General features: G+C 39.3%; 1 protein-coding gene across 12 annotated transcripts in view; it reads right to left on the bottom strand.

Moving 5' to 3' along the window:
• The window catches only part of SUPT20H (SPT20 homolog, SAGA complex component), a 35,970-nt gene extending 26,400 nt beyond the window's left edge, over positions 1-9,570 (bottom strand). For 11 of the 12 annotated variants that reach the window (XR_007377701.1, XM_048948386.1, XM_048948423.1 and 8 more), the window contains exons 1-5: positions 9,455-9,570; positions 5,938-6,035; positions 4,024-4,059; positions 2,928-2,986; positions 2,757-2,823 (exon numbers count right to left, since the gene is read on the bottom strand). Coding sequence is in view for 11 of the 12 variants with exons in the window: in XM_048948386.1 (XP_048804343.1) it covers positions 2,757-2,823; positions 2,928-2,986; positions 4,024-4,059; positions 5,938-5,940 (165 nt within the window). In the remaining variant the exon portion in view is untranslated. The remainder of the gene's footprint in view (positions 1-2,756; positions 2,824-2,927; positions 2,987-4,023; positions 4,060-5,937; positions 6,036-9,454) is intronic. The other variant, XM_048948413.1, reaches the window with a different exon arrangement.
• Positions 9,571-23,782: the final 14,212 nt, after the last annotated feature.

Below are 23,782 nucleotides of genomic sequence, written 5' to 3'. Positions count from 1 at the left end.
ACTTACATATTGGCTCTATGCTATGTTTGTTACTTCTTCATTCTCAGCTATAATTAAAATGTTAACTTTAATATCTTAGTCTTCCCCACAATGCATCACTGTTGAACAAAAATTGATTTTATCATTACTATGACTGTTTTTCTTGCCCCTCCTATAACACCTTAAATCAATTTTCCCAATTGCCTTTACAATTGAAAAATAAAATAAAATAAAATAAAATAAAATAAAATAAAATAAAATAAAATAAAGAGAATATCTACATAAAAGTAAATTAAAAAAAGGTCTTGTAGCTATTTACTATCTGTGAAATGAAAATCTAAGAAAAGAATGACAAAATGGCTTGCATTGGAAGGGACTTTAAAAGACGACCCAGCAACAACCCCCCTGCCATGGGCAAGGTTTCCACCCAGCAGTTCCTACCCTGACCTCAAATGCCTTCAGAGATGAGGCACCCACATTTTTGGGCACCCTGTGCCAAAGCCTCACTGCCTTCTGAGTATAGAATTTTCTCCTAACATCTACTATAATTCTCTCCTCTTTTAGTTTAAAAGCATATTCCCTTGCCCTATCACCACTAAACCACATAAAAAGTTGATATCCTTTCTGTTTATAAGCTCCCTTCAAGCACTAGAAGGCCAAAATGAGTCTCCCTGGAGCCTTCTCTTCTCTAGGCTGAACAAGCCCAGCTCCCTCCTTCCCTCTCCTTTCTTCACAGGAGAACTACTCCAGCCTCTGAGCATCTTCATGATCGCCTCTGGACGCATTCCAACAGCTCTGCATCTTTACTGTGCTGGGGGCCCTATGCCTAGATGCAGGTGAGTCCTTAACAGAGTTCTTCCCTTGCCTTTACACATATTTCATTAATTCCAACATCACTGTACAAATGCAGAGAAGGTGCACAATCACAGACTGGACAACATCACTAATTCTTTGCAGGTCCTGACAACGGAATAAGTTGTAAATAAAGAAGAGTTTGTCTGTGCTCACCATCATAATCTGCACATAGTTAATAGTATTTTCTAATTTTAAGTTATTAGAAGAAACAAAGTTAAAGTTTTTTTTTGTATCATTTTATTTCTACTGCATAATCTCACTTTCAGGAAATTTCTCTTAACAGCCATCATAATTTCAGTGACATCACTTTCTTGAAATCTTGAAGGTTAACAGATCTCACTGTACGAATCCTGTCTTATTCCACTCCTTTCAACTGCAGTATGGAAAAAGAGACAAAAGACCTGGATTTTTGATTGCTTTAAAAAAAAAAGTGAACAGACAGCATCTCCTATTTTCAGTAAGCCACTGCCTTTTTCAGTGTCTTCTTCTGTTAGATAACTTAGGAAGGAATTTTGAAAGGCCAAGATCTATTCAAAGTGAAATCACAGATCTTACAGTACATTTTTTTCCAGAATACTTCCTGTAGGATAAACAGTTAGGAATTAATTTTCAGATACAATTCTTCATACAGCATACTTATTCTTTTTTAAACTATAAAAAGGGCAGAGGTGAGTATGTTCTGAAATACTCATTCCACAGCCAACCAGTTTTAATTACTCAACACGCCCAAAACAATTAGAATAATTCATATACCAAAATGAGTAATTATTCTTCAAGGGGAAAAAAAAAACCATCTCATATGATGCCCTACCTGGTTGCCTTAGTTTTAAGACTTCCTAAGGTATGACAACAGTGTAGCTAACCACATGCCAACAGTCTCAAAGTAAGAATTATCAAGGAAAATTATATAGCCACTGTTACACACAAAGGAAGATTAAATGTAAGTAGTTGCATGGGAAAAAGCTTTTGATCTAATCTTTTCTAATCACCTAATGAAATGCTTTTAACTTAAAGCAGACTACCACAGCTATCACAGGCAACTGTTTCCTCACTTTCAGACCATTTGCTTCTGAATGGCCAAGTGTTTACAGCTTACATCACTAAAAGGATGCAGTACAGCAACAGAAATTTTGACAGTTCTATACATCAAAATCTCTGAAGTCATTGGTCAATCTCTAGTCAGAATACTGTTTCCTTCTTGTTGTAGTCAATTGAGACCAATAGCAGTCCTGTGTTGATGGATGAAGTCTCAAAAAAAACCCACTGTGCTCTGAACATCACACCTTAATCTTCAAGCTTCTCAATTTCAGCAGTTAGAATCCACAGCACAAGACCAAGATACCAGTTAACACTCCACATCTTAGTCCAGATTTAGCAACAACTACTGTATGTAAACCCTAATTTTATCAAATCTTCTAGTTTAGCAATCCCAACCTTCTCCTTGCTGCTCAAATATCTTCTTATCCATTTGCTACTGATGGCTTAATCTTTTCATCTCTGTATTTTGCTTAACATTTTTACTTGCATTTGTGATATAAATCAGCATCATACACTACATAAAACTAACTACTGCAGAGTCATCTTGTTTCCATATATAGAAAAGCATCTCAGAAGTAAAAACCTTCACAACCCTCTGGTAGCATTCAAGTTCTTTACCTTTAAAAACAGATTTGGGGTTATCACATAGTCAGTGGCACTCATCTTGCTTTTCAAACTGAATTAAGAAAATTCTGTAAGGTTACACAGTTGGTTTAATCCATGCAAGTCATTGTTTCTACTGAAGTCTTAACCTTTAGTAACTTCTACAGCCACCAGTCCTTACTCTTTTCTTTGATAAAAGAATTAAATGAAACACAAAATAATCTACTCTGAACTTGCCAATTCAGACAGCACTGGAAATCTGCTGAGAAGTTTTCACTTACCTTTATCTCAGGCTCTTTTTCACATTCTTCTATATATAAATCATAGAGTTTTTGAAATACAGATTTTCTGAAATTAAAAAAAAAAAACAAAAAAACAACACCTTAAAATGTAACCAAAACTAAATCAAAGAAATGCTATTTAAAAGATACTAAGTCTGAAACTCTCACTACCTTCCGCTGGATAAATATTTTCTTTTGGGAGGTCTTTGACGAGCACTTTCAATGATGTACTGGAAGAGAAAAATAAATCAAATAGTACATATCCTACAAGGAAATAGAATTCTAGTTTACATGTGATTTTAGTCATTAATGGATGTTTTTTTCTACGTATACAGTAAGTTAATAACAGAATAAATGGTTAAAAATGTACTAAAAGTTGTCTACTGTATGCTATATTCATCAACAAGGAGCCATCTCATTTTAGCAGTGAAATACAGCATTACACAGCTATGGCATGAGTTGCATGCAAAGACTTAATTTTACATCCATGTTTTATAATTACAGTAATAAATATTTGCTTAAGTTAACACACTCGCATACTAAGATAACTTTCTCAGATAATCAATTTGATGTGTACTGGCTCAACAGTGTTTTATAAATCATGCATTCTCCAACATAGCCAACTTACAGAAATGTAATTATATCCTTGTCTCTTGCATTTACATTAGGTTTCAATTAGAAAAGAGTATGAATAGAACTACCATCGCACCAAATGTCACCAGTATTCTAACAAACTTTACCCAAATGTCTGTATGTTTCTCCAAAGTACTTCTCCAAACAGTTTAGATTAACAGTATTTCAGCGAAAATGTGTTTCTGTGGGAGAACCTATTGCCATGAGCAATGTTGGAAACCATTATACCAACATGAAATAGCATGAATATAAGGGCACTTGCCTTTTCATTCCAACTGGGCTATTGTTAAACACAACTTTGCCATATATTTCTTCAATCCACAATCATGATTTTAAAACTTTATTTCACTGCTCACAGATTAGTTGCTTTTAAAAGGGGAAAAACTTAAATGTTGCAAAGTCTATAATCATTGCATCAGATGATATTCTCAGTACAATGGATAAGAGACAGATGGCTGGCCTAGCAACTTTAGAATTTTACAAATCCACTGCTAAATGTATGGATCATTATTTATACACACACACACACTTAGATGAACACACTCTCTGCCTCCCACTACTTTCCACAACTGCATTTTTTATATTGGGATTGTACTTAAAATATACTATGCTCCAGCAAGTAATTATTGCTTACCTCTGCTCGATCCAGTGCCTGTTCTAAAGCTTGCTGCTGCAAGATTATAAAGACACTCTTTTTAGAAAACATGTTAATTGTTTGAACAACCTTGTACATAAAAGCCACTATAAAAAACCTTCAATTACTGCTGATATGAATTAATAGAATGTGGTCTCAAATATTCTTTGCTTCCCCCCCCCCCCCCCAAACTTAGTAAGTGAAACCTCAAGTAATTACATTAACAACAATTAATCCTGCTACCAAGTGTCTACATTTGCCAAGTTCTGGCTATATTACAAAGAACAATGAAAGGCAGTTAGAGTTAAAAGTGGGAACAGAAATTATACTTCAGAATGGTAATTACAAATATTAATAAAAACCATTGTAGAAAATCTGTACTCCTTTAAGCTGGCTACTAACTCAATATTAAGCCTAAGTCTTTCTGAACAGCACAGCCTACACAGAAAACATTTAACATTCAGGCACAAATGTCAAAGAATGGTAATTTTTCTACAAAAAGGGAATGTAGATCCTGCACTCAGAACATTATTTCTGTATGCAAGAAAATATGGAAGTTTCTTATGACACACTTTTAAGTGTAGAGGAATCTGGGGGTGTTGGTCAGCGCTTGACTGAACATGAGCCTCCAGTGTACCCAGGTGGCCAAGAAAGCCAACAACATCCTGGCTTGTGTAAGAAACTGTTGTCAGTGGGAGCAGGGCAGTGATGGTTCCCCTATACTCGGCTCTGATGAGGCTGCACCTTGACTATTGTGTTCAGTTTTGAGCCCCTCACCACAAGAAAGACACTGAGACCCTTGTGTGTGTCCAGAGAAGAGCAACAAAGCTGTGAAGGGTCTGGAGTACAAGTCTCACAGGAAGGAGCTGAGATTATTCAGTCTGGAGAAAAGGAGGCTCAGAGGAGACATCATTACTCTCTAGAACTGCCTGAAAGGAGGCAGCATTGAGGAGGACAGCCTCTTCTCTCAGGTGGAAGTGATAGGACAGGAAGGAATGACCTTAAACTGCACCAGGGAGGTTCAGATTGCATTCTCTTCTTTAAAAGAGTGGTCAGGCACAGGATCAGGCTGCCCAGTTAGGTGGCTGAATCACTGTTCCTGGAGGTGCTCAAGAGGCATGTAGATATGGTACTAAGGGACATGGTTTAGTGGGCAATATCACTGGTAGGTAGATGATTGGACTAGATAATCTTAGAGGTGTTTTCCAACCTTAACGATTCTAACCTTCTGATCTGCTTAACAGCAGATAAAATCCATTACAAAATGAAAAAAGAAGAACATTAAAAAAGTGTATGGGAACTGTAGAATCACAGCCTGAACCTCCGATCGATCACCTGAGGCGAGCACTGAGTCAGCCACGGAAGCACAGGTGAAAGCAATTCACCTGTGTGACCAGAAGGGTTGGAGCCTGGCTTCATCTCTCCTAGACACCATTTAAGGGCTGACTGTCACTGAGGAAGGATCTCTCTGTAGATATTGCTCCTCATGGAGTTTCCTGTGAACCTACAACACCAGTGAGCACTTTCCATTTAACTCTGATTATCTTTCCAAACGTGATAATCTTAGTAGCCTAACTTCTTTGTATTCTATACAACTTCATACAAAAAGGTAGAGTGGTAGTACTTGTACTTTGTACTAGTTGTCTAATGTCATACATGACTCAAAACATACTGCAGTCTTTATGTGATTCTCCTGGGATGTGCTGGGCAATGACTAAGCATTTAGGATAAGTTATGAAGAAAACTGAAAAAAAGAAAAAGAGGGGAAAAATAAAAAGAACTCAGGAGCAATAAGCAAGATCAAATTTTTTAAGGAAATCAAATATTAATCACTCTATCTTCATCAGTCAGAGCTAGCAGACTCTAATAAAAAGATCTGAAAATAAATTATCTAAATATATTATTATAACTTACCATTATAGTTGAAGCCAGGTGACCAAGTTGTGAGATAATTAGTTACAAAGTTTGGTGCAGCAGGCAAAGAATCATATTTTATGGTCACACCTGGGGTACTGAAAGATCAAGGAGAAAAAAAAATAATCACTATATGACTAAATAAGCATTCTTTTCAGATACAATGTTTTAAAGCATAGAATGGTTCAGCATGGAAGGGACCTCAAAGATCATCTAGCTCAACCCCCCAGCCCCAGGCAGGGTTGCCAACCTCTAAATCAGGCACCCATTCAAGCTGCCCAACCATTCTGGGATTCTGGGCTCCACCCAACCAGACCTTGAACACCTCCAAGACTGCTGTTCAACATCACTGAGCAACCTGAAAAACAGTTAATTGTACTTAAATCTCATTTCCATTGTATCCTTTCTTTCAAAAGTGGGGAAAAAAAAGCACCACATTCTGTTCAGTTTAAGTGCAGGAGTACATATTCTAATGACTTCACACAATCATATTACTTCCAAAAAAACAGAATAACTATACAATTGAAATTAAACAGCCAAGTATAGTGTTCTATCATAGGCACCCCAACCACCAAAATGAGAGAAGCACAAAAGGTTCCTATATTTAATTACAACTAGCCAGAATATTTAGCATACCCAATTACATGTTTTGTTTTTGTCTCATGAAGTGTAACAAGGCCAAGTGCAAAGTCATGCACCTGAGTCAGGGCAATTCCAAGCACAAATACAATTTGGGCAGAGAATGGCTTGAGGAGAAGGATTTAGGGGTGTCAGCTCATGAAAGACCCAATGTGAGTGGACAATGTGTGCCTGCAACCTAGAAGGCCAACCCTATCCTGGGTTGCATCAATAGAAGCGTGACTAGTAAGCTGAGAAAGGTGATTCCACTCCTCTACTCTATTCCAGACCCCATCTGGAGAACTGTGTCCAGTTCTGGGGCGCCCAACACAAGAAGGACATTGAGCTGTTGGAGCAGGACCAAAAGAGGGCCACGAAAATGGCCATGAACCATTTCCTCCAAGCTCAGAAGCAGTGTATCTTGAGGAAGAGGAAGGCTGGTAAGAATTTGCCAGGAGGCCTCTATGGCTCAACAAGATGGTCCTGGAATTACTTTTGCACAAAAAGAAAGTCTACAGGAAGTGTAAGGATGAACAGGTTACCTCAGAGGACAACCAGGTTAGGAAAGCTAAAACCCAGATAGAATTGCATCTAGCCCTAGATGCAATTCTAGGGCTAGATTCTATCTATGCACATAAAAGGGAACAAGAAGAAATTCTACAGGTGTAGCAGCGATAAAAAGACAGTCAGGGAAGATGCGGGTCCCTTCCAAAATGAAAAACGAGGTCTGGTCATGAGGGATACAGAGGAAGCTGAAATGCTCAATGACTTCTTTGCCTCAGCCTTCACTTGCAAGGGCTCTAGTTGCACCGCCCAAGCTGCAGAGAGCAAAGTAAGAACTGGGAGAAGGAAGACCTGACCACAGTAAGTGAAGATCAGGTTCAAGACCATCTAAAGAACCTGAAGGTACACAAGTCTACAGAACCCAATGAGACCCATCCACAGCTTCTGAGGGACCCAGTGGATGAAGATGCCAAACCACTATCCATCATTTCTGACAGGTCAGGGAAGTCTGGTGAAGTTCCCGCTGATTGGAAAAGGGGAAACATTACCTTCACTTTCAGGAAGGAAAAGGAAGATCATTCAGGGAACTACAGGCCAGTTAGCCTCACTTCTGTGCCTGATAAGATCACAGAGGAGATCCTTTTAAGTCCCTACTAAGGCACTTGGAAAATAAAAATGAGCTGATTGGTGGTAACCAACATAGCTTCACCACGGGTAAGTCATACCTGACAAACCTGGTGGGCTTTTATGGTGGAGTTACAGAGTCAGTAGATAAAGGAAGAGCAATTAACATCATCTACCTAGACTTGGGCAAAGCATTTGATGCTGTCCTGCATGACATCCTCATCACCAGCTTGGAGAAAAACAGATTTAATGGATGGACTGCACGTTGGATAAGGAATTGCCTGGATGTTTGCATTCAGAGAGTTGCAGTCAACAGCTCAATATCCAAGGGGTGATCAGTGACAAGCGGCATTCCTCAGGGACTCGTGCTGGGATAGGTTCTATTTAACATATCTGTAAGCAACATGGACAGTGAGATTGAGTGTAACCTCAGCAAGTTTGCAGACAACACCAAGCTGAGTTGACACACTAGAGGGAAGGGATGCCATCCACAGGGACCTAGACAGGCTTCAGAAGTGGGCCCATGCCAACCTCATGTAGTTCAACGAGGACAAGTACAAGGTCCTGAACCTGGGTTGGGGAAATCCCAAGCACAGACACAGGTTGGGTGGAGAATGGCTTGAGAGCAGCCCTGAGGGGAAGGATGTGGGGGTGTTGGCTGATGGAAGACTCAATTTCAGGTGGCAACGTGAACTTATAGCCCAGAAGGCCAACTGTATCCTGGGTTGCATCATGAGTGGCATGACCAGAAGGTGAAGGAGGTGATTCTGCCCCTCAACTCTGCTCTTGTGAGACCCCACCTGGAGTACTGCATCTAATTCTAGATTCCCCAAACCAACAACACTATACTGTTTGAGTGAGTCCAAAGAAGGGCCACAAAGATGATCAGAGGGCTGGAGCACCTCCCTTATGAAGATAAGCTGAGAGATTTGGGGCTTTTCAGCCTGGAGAAGAGAAGGCTTTGGGGGAACCTTATAGTAGCTCTCAGGTACCTGAAGGAGGCCTACAAAAAAGCTGGGGAGGGACTTCTTATAAGGGCATGTAGTGACAGGACAAGTGCAAACAGTTTTATACTGGAAGAGGGTAGATTTAGACTAGATATGAGAATGAAGTTCTTTATTGTCAGGGTGGTGAGACACTGGAACAGGTTGCCCAGAGAGTCTGTGGATGCCCCCTTCTTGTAGGCATTCAAGACCAGGCTGGATGGGGCTTTCAGCAACCTGGTGTAGAGGGAGGTGTCCCTGCCTATAGCAGAGGATTGAAACTAGATGATCTTAAAGGTCCCTTCCAACCCAAACCATTGTATGAATTCTGTGAGCGTACTGTTTTGGGTGAATGTTTTCCCGGACTTCAACAGGCATCTGTTAGCTACCACACACAGCTTTGCTCAGCAATTCCAACGTGTCACCAACTTCCACAGAAAACACACAGAGCCTCACACCAGACTGAAAGCTGCTGGCAAGCGGTGGGCAACGAGCGGTCCACAGAGGATGGCCGTGGGCAGCCCAGCCACGCTTATCGCTCGACGGCACCGCCGACTCCGCAGAAAGGGGCCTAAATCCGAGGGGTGGGCAGAAACAGCTCGGAGCCGAAGACCGCAGCAGCCAGGCCGAGCTCAGCTGCCAGGCCGAGCCCTTCGCTCCCAAGACACACCCTATTCCGCCTCGCCCCGCCCCTCCCTTCAGGGCGCAGGGGTCCGCCACGACATCGCCTCCCACATCAGCCACCTCCCTCCCGGCGCAGACAGCCCCGCAGCACCGCGCTCCATTACCTGCCGGCCTCCCGCAGGGCCCTGCCCCCCGCACTGCGGACCCCGCCGCCCGCTCATCCGCCCCCTCCTCTGCCCACCGCGGCGCTCGCAGCCACTTCCGCCCCGCCACTTCCGCTCGCTGCCGGAAGGGGCGGGCGCAGTCACCATGGCGACGACGGGGTTCGGCAGTGGGCGGGAACAGACTGTCGCCGTGGAGACGGCAGGGCGGAACTTATGAGCCCCGCCTCTGTGTGCGGCGAAAAATATGCAGCCGTGCTTTCCATTTTTATAAAACAATTTAAGCATATTTTTATAAAACAATTTAAGCGTAGCTTTCAAGATTGCAGAAAAGACCATCCTTTTTTTTTTTTTTTTTTTTTTTTTTATATTTGTGACTCCATTTTAAGTTGACGTAAATATATGACCTGCACATGTTCAAATGGAATGTGTACGGTTCCAATCAGATATTCACCTCGCAGAAAAGATGTGTCTCTTGGCCAGAGAAACATATACCTCCTTTCACAATCTCATCTTATTCATGTCAACACTTTTCAGCAGTACGTACTGTTGTGAACAACTGTTTTCATAGAATCATAGAATCATAGAATCACCAAGGTTGGAAAAGGCCTAAAAGCTCATCCAGTCCAACCGTTCACCTATTCCCAATAGCTCCCACTAAACCATGTCCCTCAAGGGACATTCAAGGGGACATTCACTTTGTCCTTCAAGGACAAAGCTCAGCACTGCCTCCAAGTTAGTTTATATCTGGACTTAAGAACATTGCCAGAAAAAAAATGAGCATATGTGCAAGTGTTGTACAGTGGTAATAATGTTAGAGTGTTGTAATTACGTAGCAAGAATCCCTTGAGAGATTCTATCTATGTTACAATCCTCTTGGAAATGTTACAGGATTTGTGATGATAGTCTGGGGAGAAGAAAGGGCTTGGTGATGTATGTACAAATCCTGCTGTATGTTTCTGGCATTTGTTATACTTGTTTCTATAAGAGATTTTACATTTCGAAATCTTTTGCAGAGTTCACTGATTAACGCTGAACCACCAGACTTGCTTTGCTTGTCATTTAGCCATTTGTTGTTGAAAATCCTCACCATCATCTTTTATTCTGAACCATTCTGAATATCAGACTGAGATAGTGTGAAATACGAACTTCTGAATAATCTTTTCCTTGTCAGCTTTGCGATGAAGCCTGTTCTCCCCAATTACTCACTCTTTTGGAAATCATAGAGTAAGATGCCTTACAGCAAATCATATTTTCTTCCATCTTTTCATTCAGCTTATTCCAGTTGTCTTTGTGTTCTCTCTGTGCTTTCTACAATCTATGTTGAAAAGCCTAAAGATCTTGAACCTAGGTGTTCAAAGAAAGCTGGAAGTATAGAATCGATCTGCTTTTCTGTGAGAAAACTGGAAAATCAGTCCTGGGGGTTGATAGTCTATCTGTCTTTAAATTTATTCATCTTATTTACTTCTTCGAACCATGTGTCACTTTAAAAGTCATCATTTAGAACTCCTCAATTGCCATTTCTCTTACTCATCCAGAGCATCTGACGACGGATGCTATCTAAGAAATTATGTTATGAGTTATATTATGGTTTACTGAGTTTCATCATAGAATCATAGAATGGCCTGAGTTGGAAAGGACCATAATGATCATCTAGTTTCAGACCCCCTGCCACAAGCAGGGTCACCAACAGGGTCACCTAGACCAGGATGCCCAGAGCCACATCCAGCCTGGCCGTCATCAAAGGTTCATGCTACCAAATAATGAGTTTTCTTTCTCCTTCAGAATAGGGAATGTGGATACTTAAAACAGTTTCTCTGCATCCTTTGTGTGCTTAAATTCAGCTCTCTCACTCCCATTTTTTTAAATATGTGTTTTTGTGTAATTTTTCTCTGGAACCTGTTAACTGAGAACAGATCCAATACTGTATTTCAGGATGGGTCATTTCAAATGCAATTTGAAATGCATATTGTTTGCAGATTTGCTTCTGGCTTCGATTTGCTGTTTTCACACTTTAAATGGAAGGCCTTGAGGAAAACAAACATTCTACATTTTCTTTCTTATAAACCCTTTCAGCACTGATTTGTCTGTATTCTCACACCTGCATCCCACCATTTAGTATATTGCTGGCTTCTTAGCACTAACAAGGCCCATATGAAAATTTTGGAAGTTAGTAGACAGCATCTGAAATTAAAAGCCAGATTTCCCAGAGTATTCATGTGTGACATCTTCAGCTTCTGAAAAACCATGGCAAGATTCTCCTCCAGATTCAGATTCTGCAAGTTGGGATTTAATGTGACCTTTATTTATATTGGATTTCACCTACTGTTTTACTTCTCAGCTGCTTTTGAGAGTGAGTTCATCCTTACTACTCTGAACAATCTGATATTACAGAATTTTTTGCCAACATTCCTAGCAATGTATTGAACAACACATATTTGTGTAGATCCCTACTGGTTCACTGTGGAAACTGGCTATTCATTTCTTCCTTTTGACTCTTATTTACTCTTAAAAGTCCATGTTAAAGCAGTCTATCTTTGAGTCTGTAGATGGGCCTCAGCAAATGCAGCTTCTACAAGCTCATCATTTACTCCTAGCCTCTAGACAGCACAGCAACTTGAATTCTGTCATCCAACATAATGAGAGTTGTAGTCCATCCAAAACTTGGTCTCCCAGTTTCCTTCATCTTACGGCAACATCTCCCTTTCAGACCTCAGACTTTCATTTGTTTGAATCAAATATTCTGTCTGGAGTAACAGAAAAGATGAACTGATTTGGCTTCATCTGCTTTGTGCTGCTACAGGCCAATTTGCTTTGTTACATAAAAGACTGCAGTGCAGATCCATCACCCAAATTGACTTCTGGAATCCAGAAAGATAATACAGTATTGTTGCTTTTGAGTTTCCATATTTAAACAGACTTCCCTTTAAGGTCTATTCCTCCCACATCCCTTTCTACTGTAGTGTAGTATGGATTTTCTGCTTTGGGTCTGCAAAATGAGTTTTGTTCTGTTCTACTGACAGAACTTGACATTTGACACCTAACACTTGACGCTCAACACTTCTAAATTCTCTTAGCATTGCCTTCTCTGCTGAATTTTGCTTTGAAATCAACTGGTCCTATTCCTGTAACCCCCAGAAGGAGTAGGGAATGACCGTGCTGCTGCAAGGTTGTATTGGAGAGTGAACTTTAAAAGAGGTATTTGCAATGCACCTTTTGCTGCCTTCTGAGTCTGAAGGAAAGGTAATCCATTTACTCAGAAAGGTACTTTTCTGCACATGCAACTTCAGATTCCTTCCTGGAGCAAGAGCTTTAAACATGTATATGTAGCTGAGAAGTCAGTCTCATTATTCATCTGTCTTAACTGGATTATTCTTTAATAAGAATAATAATAAGCTTTCATTAATAATGTTTATCTGTCTACAAACAGATTTGCTTGTTTACCATGTATGATGCATTCATGGGAATGGAGTCTCAGACTTCTGTAGCCATGGTGATGCTTTTGTCCCAGCACAAAATTGCAAACCTGTTTTTCATTTCCCTGTGCTGTTTCAAAATGAAATGACATGCAGGCATACTGATCTGAGACAGATTTATGTGCCCTGAGACAGAGCTGAGACAGTGATTCAAGTATGGCCCGTCTCATTTGAGTACAGATGAAAAGAGAAATGACAGCATGCTCACGAGTAGAAAACTCTTATTCAAGTCAGCCAGACTGTGGCATGCGAGTTACACTTAGGGCAAAGAGCCATGAACTCCTGAATTGTAAATCAGTTGTGTCACTCTGACTTTCTGTGTGAGCTCTCATAAATCTCTGTGTCTAATATTTCCTATCCTGAGTATGTAAATCCATATTTAGGCCTCAAATGATTTGCAGACGTGCTGAACACCCACAGTTTCTATTTATTTTTAAGGTCAGATACACCTTTTCAAGTACAATAATCTATTATCTTTTGTTGGCACACATTTCTAATATGATCACTGAAACAGAATTTTATAGTTGGAAAAAAAATATGAACAGCCCTGATTTTCAGAATGTTTTAACTTATACTCAATTAATTAAGCATTTTTGTTGGATCTCAAACTTGATAGCTAAAGAAGATTTATTTATGATTTATATCGGAAGAAAATATAACAGCTGATGTCAATCAGTTCCAACTACATGTGTTATTTTGAATTGGCTCTTTTGATGGCAGCTGCAGTAAGGCTGCTTAAAGCTAAATTACTTTGTCTACGTTGCAGGTCAATGGACGAGTAAAAATAGGACGTTCATGCTGCAGATGTATTGGGTCTCTTGGAGGCAACCTTTATGATACCAATCATTTCAAATTCTCCAATGTCATCGCTCTGCTCTATTCTTGCCTTGAGTTATTTGCATCTCTAATATTTTACTTTACAGTCCTATGCAAAAGGCTGTCTCACTCCTAGCAGTGTCTCATAGAAGACAATCAGTCCTGTTCCAGAATATCTAATTATTGTCTCTTCTTCATTGCTTTCCCTTTACTTGAACTTGTGGCTCTCACAGAACACAGCACAAACTTTGATAGGAGTTGAAATCATAGAATAATAGAATCACAGAATAGGTTGGGTTGGAAGGAATCTCTAAGATCAAATAGTTCCACCTCTCTGCCATGGCCGGAGACATCTCCTGCTAGCCAAAGCTGCTCAAAGCCCCATCCAGCCTAGTCTTGAATGCCTCCAGGGATGGAGCATCCACAGCTTCTCTGGACAAACAGTTCCACGCTCTGAATTTCTTCCTAATATCAAATCTAAATCTCCCTTCTTTTAATTTAAAACCGTTGCACCTCATTCTATCACTACACTCTCTGTTAAAGAAATCTGTAAGGACCTGCTGGGATTTCTGAGCACAGGAGGGTGAATAGTAGAGTCTGAATTTAGGAGCTAATATTATTCTTATTTTTCCTTTTTTTTTTTTTTTTTCCTTTTTTTTTAAGAAAAAGAAGGTGAAAGCAGTGGAAAATGGAGATTTGGAGAACAGTCGGAGTAGGTCAGCCCCCTGATCATTTGAAGTTAGGCAGGCAGAGCTAATTGGGGCCAAAGTAAGGAAGTTATGCAGTTCAGATTACATTTTATATAGAAAAGCCACTTCATTAGCTTTTTTCCTCTTTATGCTTACCTAGAAACAGTTACGACTGACAAAGTGTGCTTTTGATAGTTGTTCCAGGATTCTGTCTGCATTCTAGGTCAAAATGTGCTACCTGGCAGCACTTTGCTTGCTGTTGGATCACTGTCTTTCTCCGTCCAAAAGCCATTCACTGGGGTGGAGGTGTGTGGTGCTTTAGAAGTTGTGCTGCAAAGCACTACAGTGCCAATAATGCATTGTAGGACTGAGCCTGCTTGTGCTGTAGAAAGAGCCTTGTGGAGAGATGCAGAGTTTGGCATTGAGGGCACTTTGAAGAGAACTTAGGGCAATGGAGATACAGCCAAATGGTTAAGTATGTGATGTCAACGTTATGTAATAGACTGTGGCATACTAGTACATGAAAGGAAGAATACATTTAAGCCACCTCTTACACTTTGTCTATTTCAGGGGGCAGTACCAGTTGGTGCATCATAACAGGTCATAGTGGTCAGCTTGGATTTACTAAGCGGTGAGATTGCCATGATAAACTGCACTGGGAGAATAAAATGAAACTCTAATTAAGGCTATGGTGTCTGAATACAAGATTGTCAATGTCACAAAATGTAGAGGAAACTTAGGAATCCCTTGAATTTTTTATCAAATCAGTCCTCATTTGTCAATATATATATATATGTGCTTCTGTAATGAACAAACTTGGTATGAATATTGAGATAATTAATTGATAACAATGATAGAAAGCTAACGTTTTCCTTCAAAGATTAAAAAATGCATTATTTATTGAACTGCTTCTGTAATAAATAAGCAAAGAAACGTACTATTCCTACATAACTAACTTTTAGATGAAGTGCTTTGGCTGAGTTTTCTAGAATTCATAAGCAATACATTTGTTGGTCTTCTCTTGAAGTAGTCAGAATCTGGAAAACATATCTGCATATTTAGATTTTGATCACATGCAGATGTGAAAGTGTAGCACTAAGTAACCCTTGGGAAGAGTTTTTTTTTTAATTTTTCATACATGATGCACTTGTTCACTGTCTAGTTTAGTCTGATTCACTTCTGCTTAGTTCATGATAAATCAGAGCAACATTACATTAATCTGGATATGTGACTAAGAGAATTAACTGTATGGATACTTTTATTAGCATTACTGTAATGGAGACTGAAGGATATAGACTGTGGAGCATAGTTTAGTAACTGTAGCTATCCTGTTAAGAAAGTCCATGTATAAAGAATTTCAAAGAGGAATTTCAGTGAGCCTGTTGTAGGCTCATTCCTACAACATTGCTTTTCATTTGGCTTTATTTATGAAAATAGCATATCTTGCATATTTTCTGTCTTCACATGGAAGCCTCCCGTGTTCCATTGGAAAATCATTGCAGCAGTCATTTTGAGCTCTGGATTTAATTTTCACCGTGGGACAGAAATAGCAGGAAATCAAAGATCTAAGATCCCCAATCTGCTGTGTATCATGGAAGTGTTAAGGGCCATCAGTTTTTACCGAATGTCATAGTTGATGATACTTCTTAGCAATCTAAGATATGCTTAGATTATTAAAAAATTGCAATTTTGTTATCCCAAACTTGTCTGTTTCTTTTTCTTTTTTTTTTTTCTCTGAATACAATGATAGATATCTCTTGGTCAAAAAAGATAAGTCAACCAAACTATGCAGATAGCTAAGAGGCTAATAACGGTCTTTATTTAACACAGAGCTCCCAACAGGCATCAACATTCATCTGCTGAGTCTCATAAACACTTCATCAATCAGATGGATTTTGCCATAAAGCAAACACAATACTGCTGTTGGCCTGTGCTTAATTTTCATCTGTTTAATAAAATAATAGCCCTTGGCAGCTTGTATGGCTTTGCTGGAACTCCTACATATTCTAGCTTTAAATTAAAATTAATATGAAACCCAATTAACAATTTATCCTGCCTGCAATAACTGTTTCACTCAACCCACTAGAGGTCAGAGCTGTACTGCTAAGGTGAATAGTTAAAAAGTCAGCTAGCAAGAAATCTCACAAGATGTTTCCAGAAGTGAAAACGCTGTCAGTGGTTTCTGCATTTTGGATATTTATAATGTTATATATATTATTCAGTTAATGTTAAATAATCTCTCATATTTAATATGGGCAAAGTAGGTTCCTTCAGCAGATCTATCATTAATGTGAAGTTACATAGGCTAATTTTGCAATTACACGATATTAATAATATATTTTGTAACCCATATATCCCCAAAATTTTATTTAAATGTAGTTGAATTTTAATTTCTAGCTCTGTGTTTGTGTTCTATACACTGATTATGAAAGCATAGGCTTAAAGAAGATCTGAGGCAGATATACCGAATATTTTTTAGATCAAGGGCTAGATCCAGGAATATAAGCTTCTTAGTGATGTTTTGAAGGAGTGGGTTCCAATAGTAATGATCTGTAATCCAAAGAATAGGCTGGGTTTTTGAAATGACATTTTGGTTTGGCCTCCAGTGTGGTTATAAGAACCTACTTCGTGTTAGTATAAATGAAGATAACATAGCACATGATCACTTTGCTAATATTATTTTCTTCTGCTCTCTAATATTGTCTTTTTGGTAGAATTCATACTTGTTCGTGTGAAAGAGAGCAACTTTATACAAATGGTTAATTATAATGACCACATAACTACTCTCCTGGAACAGAGAATCCTGGAACAGATCCCCCTGAAAGCTGTGCTAAGGCACTGGGACGAAGACAGAGAGATGATGCAAGAGATCCAGCATGACTTCACCAAGGGCAAGTCCTACTTTATCAGCCTAGTGGCCTTCTATGATGGTGGACAAGAGAAGAGCCACTGATGTAATCTATCTGACTTCAGGAAGGCCTTTGACATGGTCCCCATAACATCCTTCTCACAAACTGGAAACATGGATTTGGTGGGTGGACTGTTATTTGGAAGAAGAATTGGTTGCAAGATTGTATCCAGAGAGCGGGGGCCAGTGGTTCAATGCCTGGATGGAGATCACTGACAAATGGTGTCTCTCAGTGATCTGGTGCTCTTTAACATCTTCATCAATGACATCAACAGTGGAATCAAGTGCACCCTTAGCAAGTCTGCTGATAACAACAAGCTGTGCAGTGGGGTCAACACAACTGAGGGATAGGATGCATTTCAGGGAGACCTAGATAGGCTTGAGCAGTGCACCCAGGAGAACCTCATAAGGTACAGCACCAGAGTCATGGCAACCCCAATTATCAGTACAAACTAGGGGATTAAAGTACAGAGCACAGCCCTGCCAAAAAGAACCTGAGGGTACTGGTGGATGGGAAGCTGGATACGAGCCAGCAATGTGCCTTTGCAGCTTGGAAAGACAACTATATCCTGGACTGCATCTAAAGAAGCGTGGCCAACAGGGTGAGAGAGGTGATCCTGCCCCTCTGTTCCGTGCTGTGAGACCCCACTTGGAGAACTGCATCCAGATGCGGAGTCCTCAGGACAGGAGAGACCTGTCGGAGCGCATCCAGAGGAGGGTCACAGAAATGATCCGAGAGATGGAACACCTCTGCTATGCAGTCAGGGTGTTCAGCCAGGATAAGAGAAGGCTCCATGAGAGCAGTCTTTCATTATCTAAAGGGGAGCTATAAGAAAGAAGGGGAACAGACTCTTTAGCATGCTGTTGTGATGGGGCAAGGGGAAATGATTTCAAACTGAAAGAGAGGAGACTTAGATTAGATGTAAGAAAAAATACTTTTACAGTAAGGGTGGTGCTGTTGTTACCCAATAGTTGCCAAGAGTTGGGTTAACAATGCTGCAAAGAGGGAAGAATGACAATCTTTTTCTCCACCAGGATGGGCTAATGTTGTGATGGTGTCAGGCCATCCAGAGCTGATTTTCTGCAGACAGCTGCAGAGAGATGGTCCTCTCTATGAGGAAGTACTTCACCCAATGCCGGTCATCCCAATCACTACATAATGTGACTTTAGGTGTTAGTCTTTCAGACCTTAGATCTCCTGATAATTGGTAATATGTAGCAGCCTTGGACCATCTTTGTTGCTATTGGCCTTGACAGGGAGGCCTGGGCCTCAATATCCATTTTGTTTTGGGCACTGCCAACCCCAGAACCAGATATGAGAGGCTGGTGTTACGGAGCCTATGCTGAGTAACACTTCTGTTGGCCTCAGTCAAGAAGGCAATCTTCAAACAGCCTGAGAAAGCATAAGAGGCTGTCTAGTATAAGTAACAAAAACTCAAAGCAGTTGGAGCTTTGGGAGCACATGTATCTGAAGGTTTAATGAAAGCTGCCAAAGGCAGTATGTTAAGACACACTGTGCTTGCTTAATAACTGCCCATGGGAGAGCAGCTGTAGTGAAGCTGTCTGCAGTGTGCAGCAAATGAAGAGGTGTGTGTCCTATAGGACATGCTAGAAAGATTTGTAGACAACTTCAGAGCTCTGTGATTTACGTTCTGCGTGAGGGTTTCTGTCACCTATTTTGTATTTGTCATGAGACCATCCTGTTTAAGAAGATGGTGAGTCCATCATCCTATGCCAGCTTGTTGGAGAGACAGAGCAAGTGCTTTGGCATATTCATTTTACTAGTATAAACATGCTGTTAAGTCCAAATTGAACAGAGCTAAGTATTAGAGTTACTGAGTAGCTAACGGATGTTTCCTGAATGCTGATATGCTGATTGGGAAATCACATTTGCTCTGCTGTTGGAAATACTGAAAACAATAATTCCGTTAATTGTAACTCTTCCCACTTTTTGTGCAGCAGAATTAATTCCTATAAATTGTTTTGAAGTTGTAGCCCTTGTATCAAAACAGAAGAGAGAGAAGAAATTGGAGAAACACCTATCTGGCTTAGACATGAAATAGGTGCTGAGCTTCTCAGAGCTGTCAGGATTGCATTTCTTCTGAGGATTCCCAGATGGAGCATTCTAGGCATTAGATGAACTCTGGTATCAAAAAGTTGGCCTGCTGTACATTTTCTCCTCCAGACTGAATAGATACTGAATGGTGATTTTGCTGGGCTTCACTTCCAATTAACACATCTAGAAAAGCAGTTGGGACACATCCAGAAGAAGACTCAGGCACTTAAGGAAAATCCGGATTTTTATTATTAATTAATATTAAGTGCAGTAAAATTAATCAATGATCAATGAAATTAATACTTGAAAGCAGGACCCTTTTGTTTTCTCAAGCTCAGAAAGAACCAGTATTTTATTTTTCTCTTTGTGTCCCTCCGAATGCTAATTTTTTTCAAAATGCTTCTGTTCTAAGTCAATTTAAAACTTCATTCAGTAAGATTAATATTGGTGAGCATTGTTTTTTTTTTAAGTAGTTCTGAAAAGAAATCAGATTAAATATTGCTACACTGACATAGCATGGAAAAAATCACCTGTTGAGAAAGCCAAGTATCCTTCTGATGTAGCTTCGTCTTATATACCAGGTCATAATTTTGATTGAGAATATCCTTATTTCCAGCCATTGGAAGCTTCTGCTTTTCAGTTTTATGAGCCTCAAGCGTGTCTATTAAGAAGAAAATTGATTCAAAGCCATTTTCGTTTTGTTGTGTCCCAGCTAAAAACAATCACTGCATCTTTTTGTGTAGATAATCCAGAAAGCTTTCTTATGGGAATTTGCTTCCTGCTCAATTTGGCTTTTTGTCTTCTCTCGTTCATTTGTTATTATTGGTTTACAGTATGCTGCAAATGATAAAGACTCTAAAGCCTTGAGCTGATTCTAAAATCACGAGTATTTGGCCCTTTCTTACATGAACAAAGCCAATTTGTTCCACTGTGATTGATCTGTAATTTCCTTTTACATTTTAAAATAAATGTCTTATCAATACTCACACACACTCTTCATGATTCTAAGGACTTTTTCATAGTGAGTTCAGCTCAGTCTTGGAATGCTGTATGACCAGGCAGGCTAACTGAAGAAACCAGACAGCCTGAGGTCTGCGGCCCTGAAAGAAGCACCATGCACCTTTCACTGACTTGGTCTTCTCCACAATTTGAGGTCTCTGTTATATTTCACAAGAAATGCTAATTACTATGTGTAGGACAAAATGCTGCCCGAGGAGTAGCATATTTTTGCCTCTGCATGCCGTATACATTTGTATTTTCTCAACTGGCTGGTATGTTTAATTATAGTCTAAGCCCTTGATATGTCACGATGCACATTTGATTTTTATTTATTTATTTATTTATTTATTTATTTATTTGTGGTTTTTGTCTTCTGTACTAATAGTATCATGTTTGATATGGAAAATAAGAAGTGTGTTATAGCTTCCAGTGTATATAAGTGTAAGGAATGGATGTTTCTTGCTTAGAACCTGTTGGCCTTTGACTGCATGGAAGTGGATGTGATACAAGAGAACACTACTTCAGTTGCTGTCTTTCACTGCATTTGTAATATCTATGGAGCTCCAGACCACTTGTGCTATTTCTGTTTGAAAATCTTACGTATTTTCACATATCATTTTTCTATTTGTACCTTCAAGATTGGAATCTTGTTTAGACTATAGACACTTAGGTTTCTGTGTCTCAAAAGAAATTTCCACATACACTTGATGTGTTTCAGGTGCTCATACAAAAAACAGATATCAAATTAATAGTGAATGGAGTTGGATTCATTTGCCCAAGTACAGCCCATCAGTCTTAAAAGGTTTTTAAGCTGATCACTTGTAGATGCTTCTTTTGTAATGAGCTGCATCGCTCTCTTGATTGTACAGGCTGGAGGAGGATTTAGTTGTCTAAGCATATGACTTTAGTGTCCATTTTGTTGGGAGAGGTTTGTTCCCAGACTTCAGCTGCTGTTCAGCAACTTTCTTGCTAGTTTCTTGACATAGCTGATATGACTGTGTGAATGTTTTTGATAGTCCATCACAATGCAAAACTCCTTAGGCCACTAAATCTTACCCTAGACCTGGTGCATCCATCACAATGCAAATCTCCTTAGGCCACTAAATCTTACCCTAGACCTGGTGCAGGAGCACCAAAATGTAGTCTTTACAATGTGAAATTGATTCCAGCCTTTACCCTTCACTGTCCTGCTGATCACCTCTCTGTTAATCCACTTCAGATTTTTGTGTCGTGCCCAAAAAGTGGGCACTGGTCCTGCACAGCCTTTTAAACTCTATGTTGTACAAACAATTCTATTTTATGTTAATTATTGTATTCAGACGATATAATGTTAAATATAAAATTTCTAGTTAGAAAGTTGAATTGTATATTCTATAACTCTGTGTTCTTCTTTTCAAAATGCATTATGAACAGTATAACATAATTTATCCAAAGTATCACTCTGTGTTGTATTTCAGTTGTTTGTGAAGTGATTCTTATTTGCAATTTTGGGATCTTTCTAAACTTGTGTAATTAATGTCATTGTTACTTGCTTTCAAGAAGGATTCTACCACCAATGCAATTTGTCTGATGGAGTTATAAATACTGGATGTCCTTTCATTTGACTCTCACCATTTAAGCAACTTGAACAATTCTGATGTAGACAGGAACTAGAGACTCCTGCAGACACTATGAACAGTCTTAATTATATTACCTCACTCTTCTCCTCAGCAAAGAATATTCTGAATTGCTAGACAAAAAATCAGTTGTTGAAGTTGGTCCAGATGTAAGCTGGAAAAGTCTTTGGCACTCTTACTCCTGTATGAAACCAGTGCTTTTTACAGTAAATAAGCTTTATGTCATTTCAATCAGTTACCTCTTTCAAATGCAGAGTTTACTGTGGAATATATGAAGAAGTATGCATTTTATGACAATAATGAGGAGAAAGCCACATAAGGAACTAACAGAAATGCCTCAGTTGGTGCTTATCTGGGTATTAGGGCTGCCTTCCTGGGCTTCACAGACTAGACCTAGGATTATGATTCTTGACAAAAAAAGCCACTTTTATAGATGATTTTTTTTTAATATCATTCTGCTGAAGATTTAGTTCAGTGCTGATTGACCTATATCTGATAACACTCCAATAGTGTCTCAGTGCTGAATCACTCACAGTCCAAGGTGTTGAAAGAAGACTGTTGACAGGACAAACAAGAAGTCTGAAGAGAAACCACTCCTGCAGTGAAAGCCATCTTGTGGCTATGTCATAAGGAGCAAAGGTTTATTCACTAGCTGTCCCACTACTGTCCCAATAGTCTCTATTTAACTAGCTGTCAAGATCTAGTGGGACAGGCTATTCATGCTATATGCCACTATTTTTGCAATGGTTCACCGTCTTATGTAGAAAATAAATTAGGTTTATCTGCAGGAGCGTGAAGGACCCATAACTTGCTACTGAAATTGGAAGGTTTCTCAATAAATATTACCAAGAAGGAAGAGGTTTTTATTGATTGCATATATGACTGCAGTCATAGAGAGTCCTGTATATCTGTCATGGCTGTACTATGCCACTGGCCAAATCATTTTCTGGTGACCAATAAGTGGTCAATATACTGCTGCCCAGATTGAGATCTTATGGATAAATTTGTAGAAGTGCTAAGGACTCATAGCTGGATGGAAATCAAAGGCACTTAATGCTTACTACACCCAGGAGACAGACACAATTTCAGTTACCTGAAATAGCCATGAAAAATTACCCCAAAAAATTCAGTGATGTTTTCAGAATGGTGTTGAATAGCCTACAATAAATAATGCATGAGAGTGAACATGGAGTAAACCAAACTCTGAACAGCTGGACACTGACACAGAAGTCTTGTGCAGAGTGAGCAACAAAGAATTTGACAGACAATGAATGGTAACACGATCTGCTAAATCAGAAATCATGTTGTAGCTGAGGTCTCTTTCACTGCTATACTAACTGGAGTATTTATCTCCAGTTACTATAGTACATTAAGTATATAATTATTATATTATTAAATATATATATATATTATATATATATTATATTATTAAATATATTATATTAATTATATAATACATTAAGTATTGTTCCTGCAGCTATGGCTGAGAAAAGCCCACTGTCCACGTGGTAGCCAGACAGCACCACATTGTGCCAGGTTTCTGTTGTGTGTAAAATGCATTTTTTTTTCACAGCATTTATCTGCAGAAGATTTAAAAAATATTCCTTACTGTATTGTTTGGTGAATATTTGATTTGCTATTTCTGTATTTTCTCAAATTTTCACTAACTTTGTAATTTACTAATTTTATTACTATTATTACTAGAGTTAAGAAAAATTGCCACATAACTGAATGAGAAAAAGTTGTTTAGCTAAAATTAATACTTCTTGAC

This window comes from Lagopus muta, chromosome 1, assembly GCF_023343835.1.
Source record: "Lagopus muta isolate bLagMut1 chromosome 1, bLagMut1 primary, whole genome shotgun sequence".
NCBI lineage: Eukaryota > Metazoa > Chordata > Aves > Galliformes > Phasianidae > Lagopus > Lagopus muta.
Note: the sequence above shows the minus strand (reverse complement) of the source record. Positions and strands in the feature narration are given on the sequence as shown.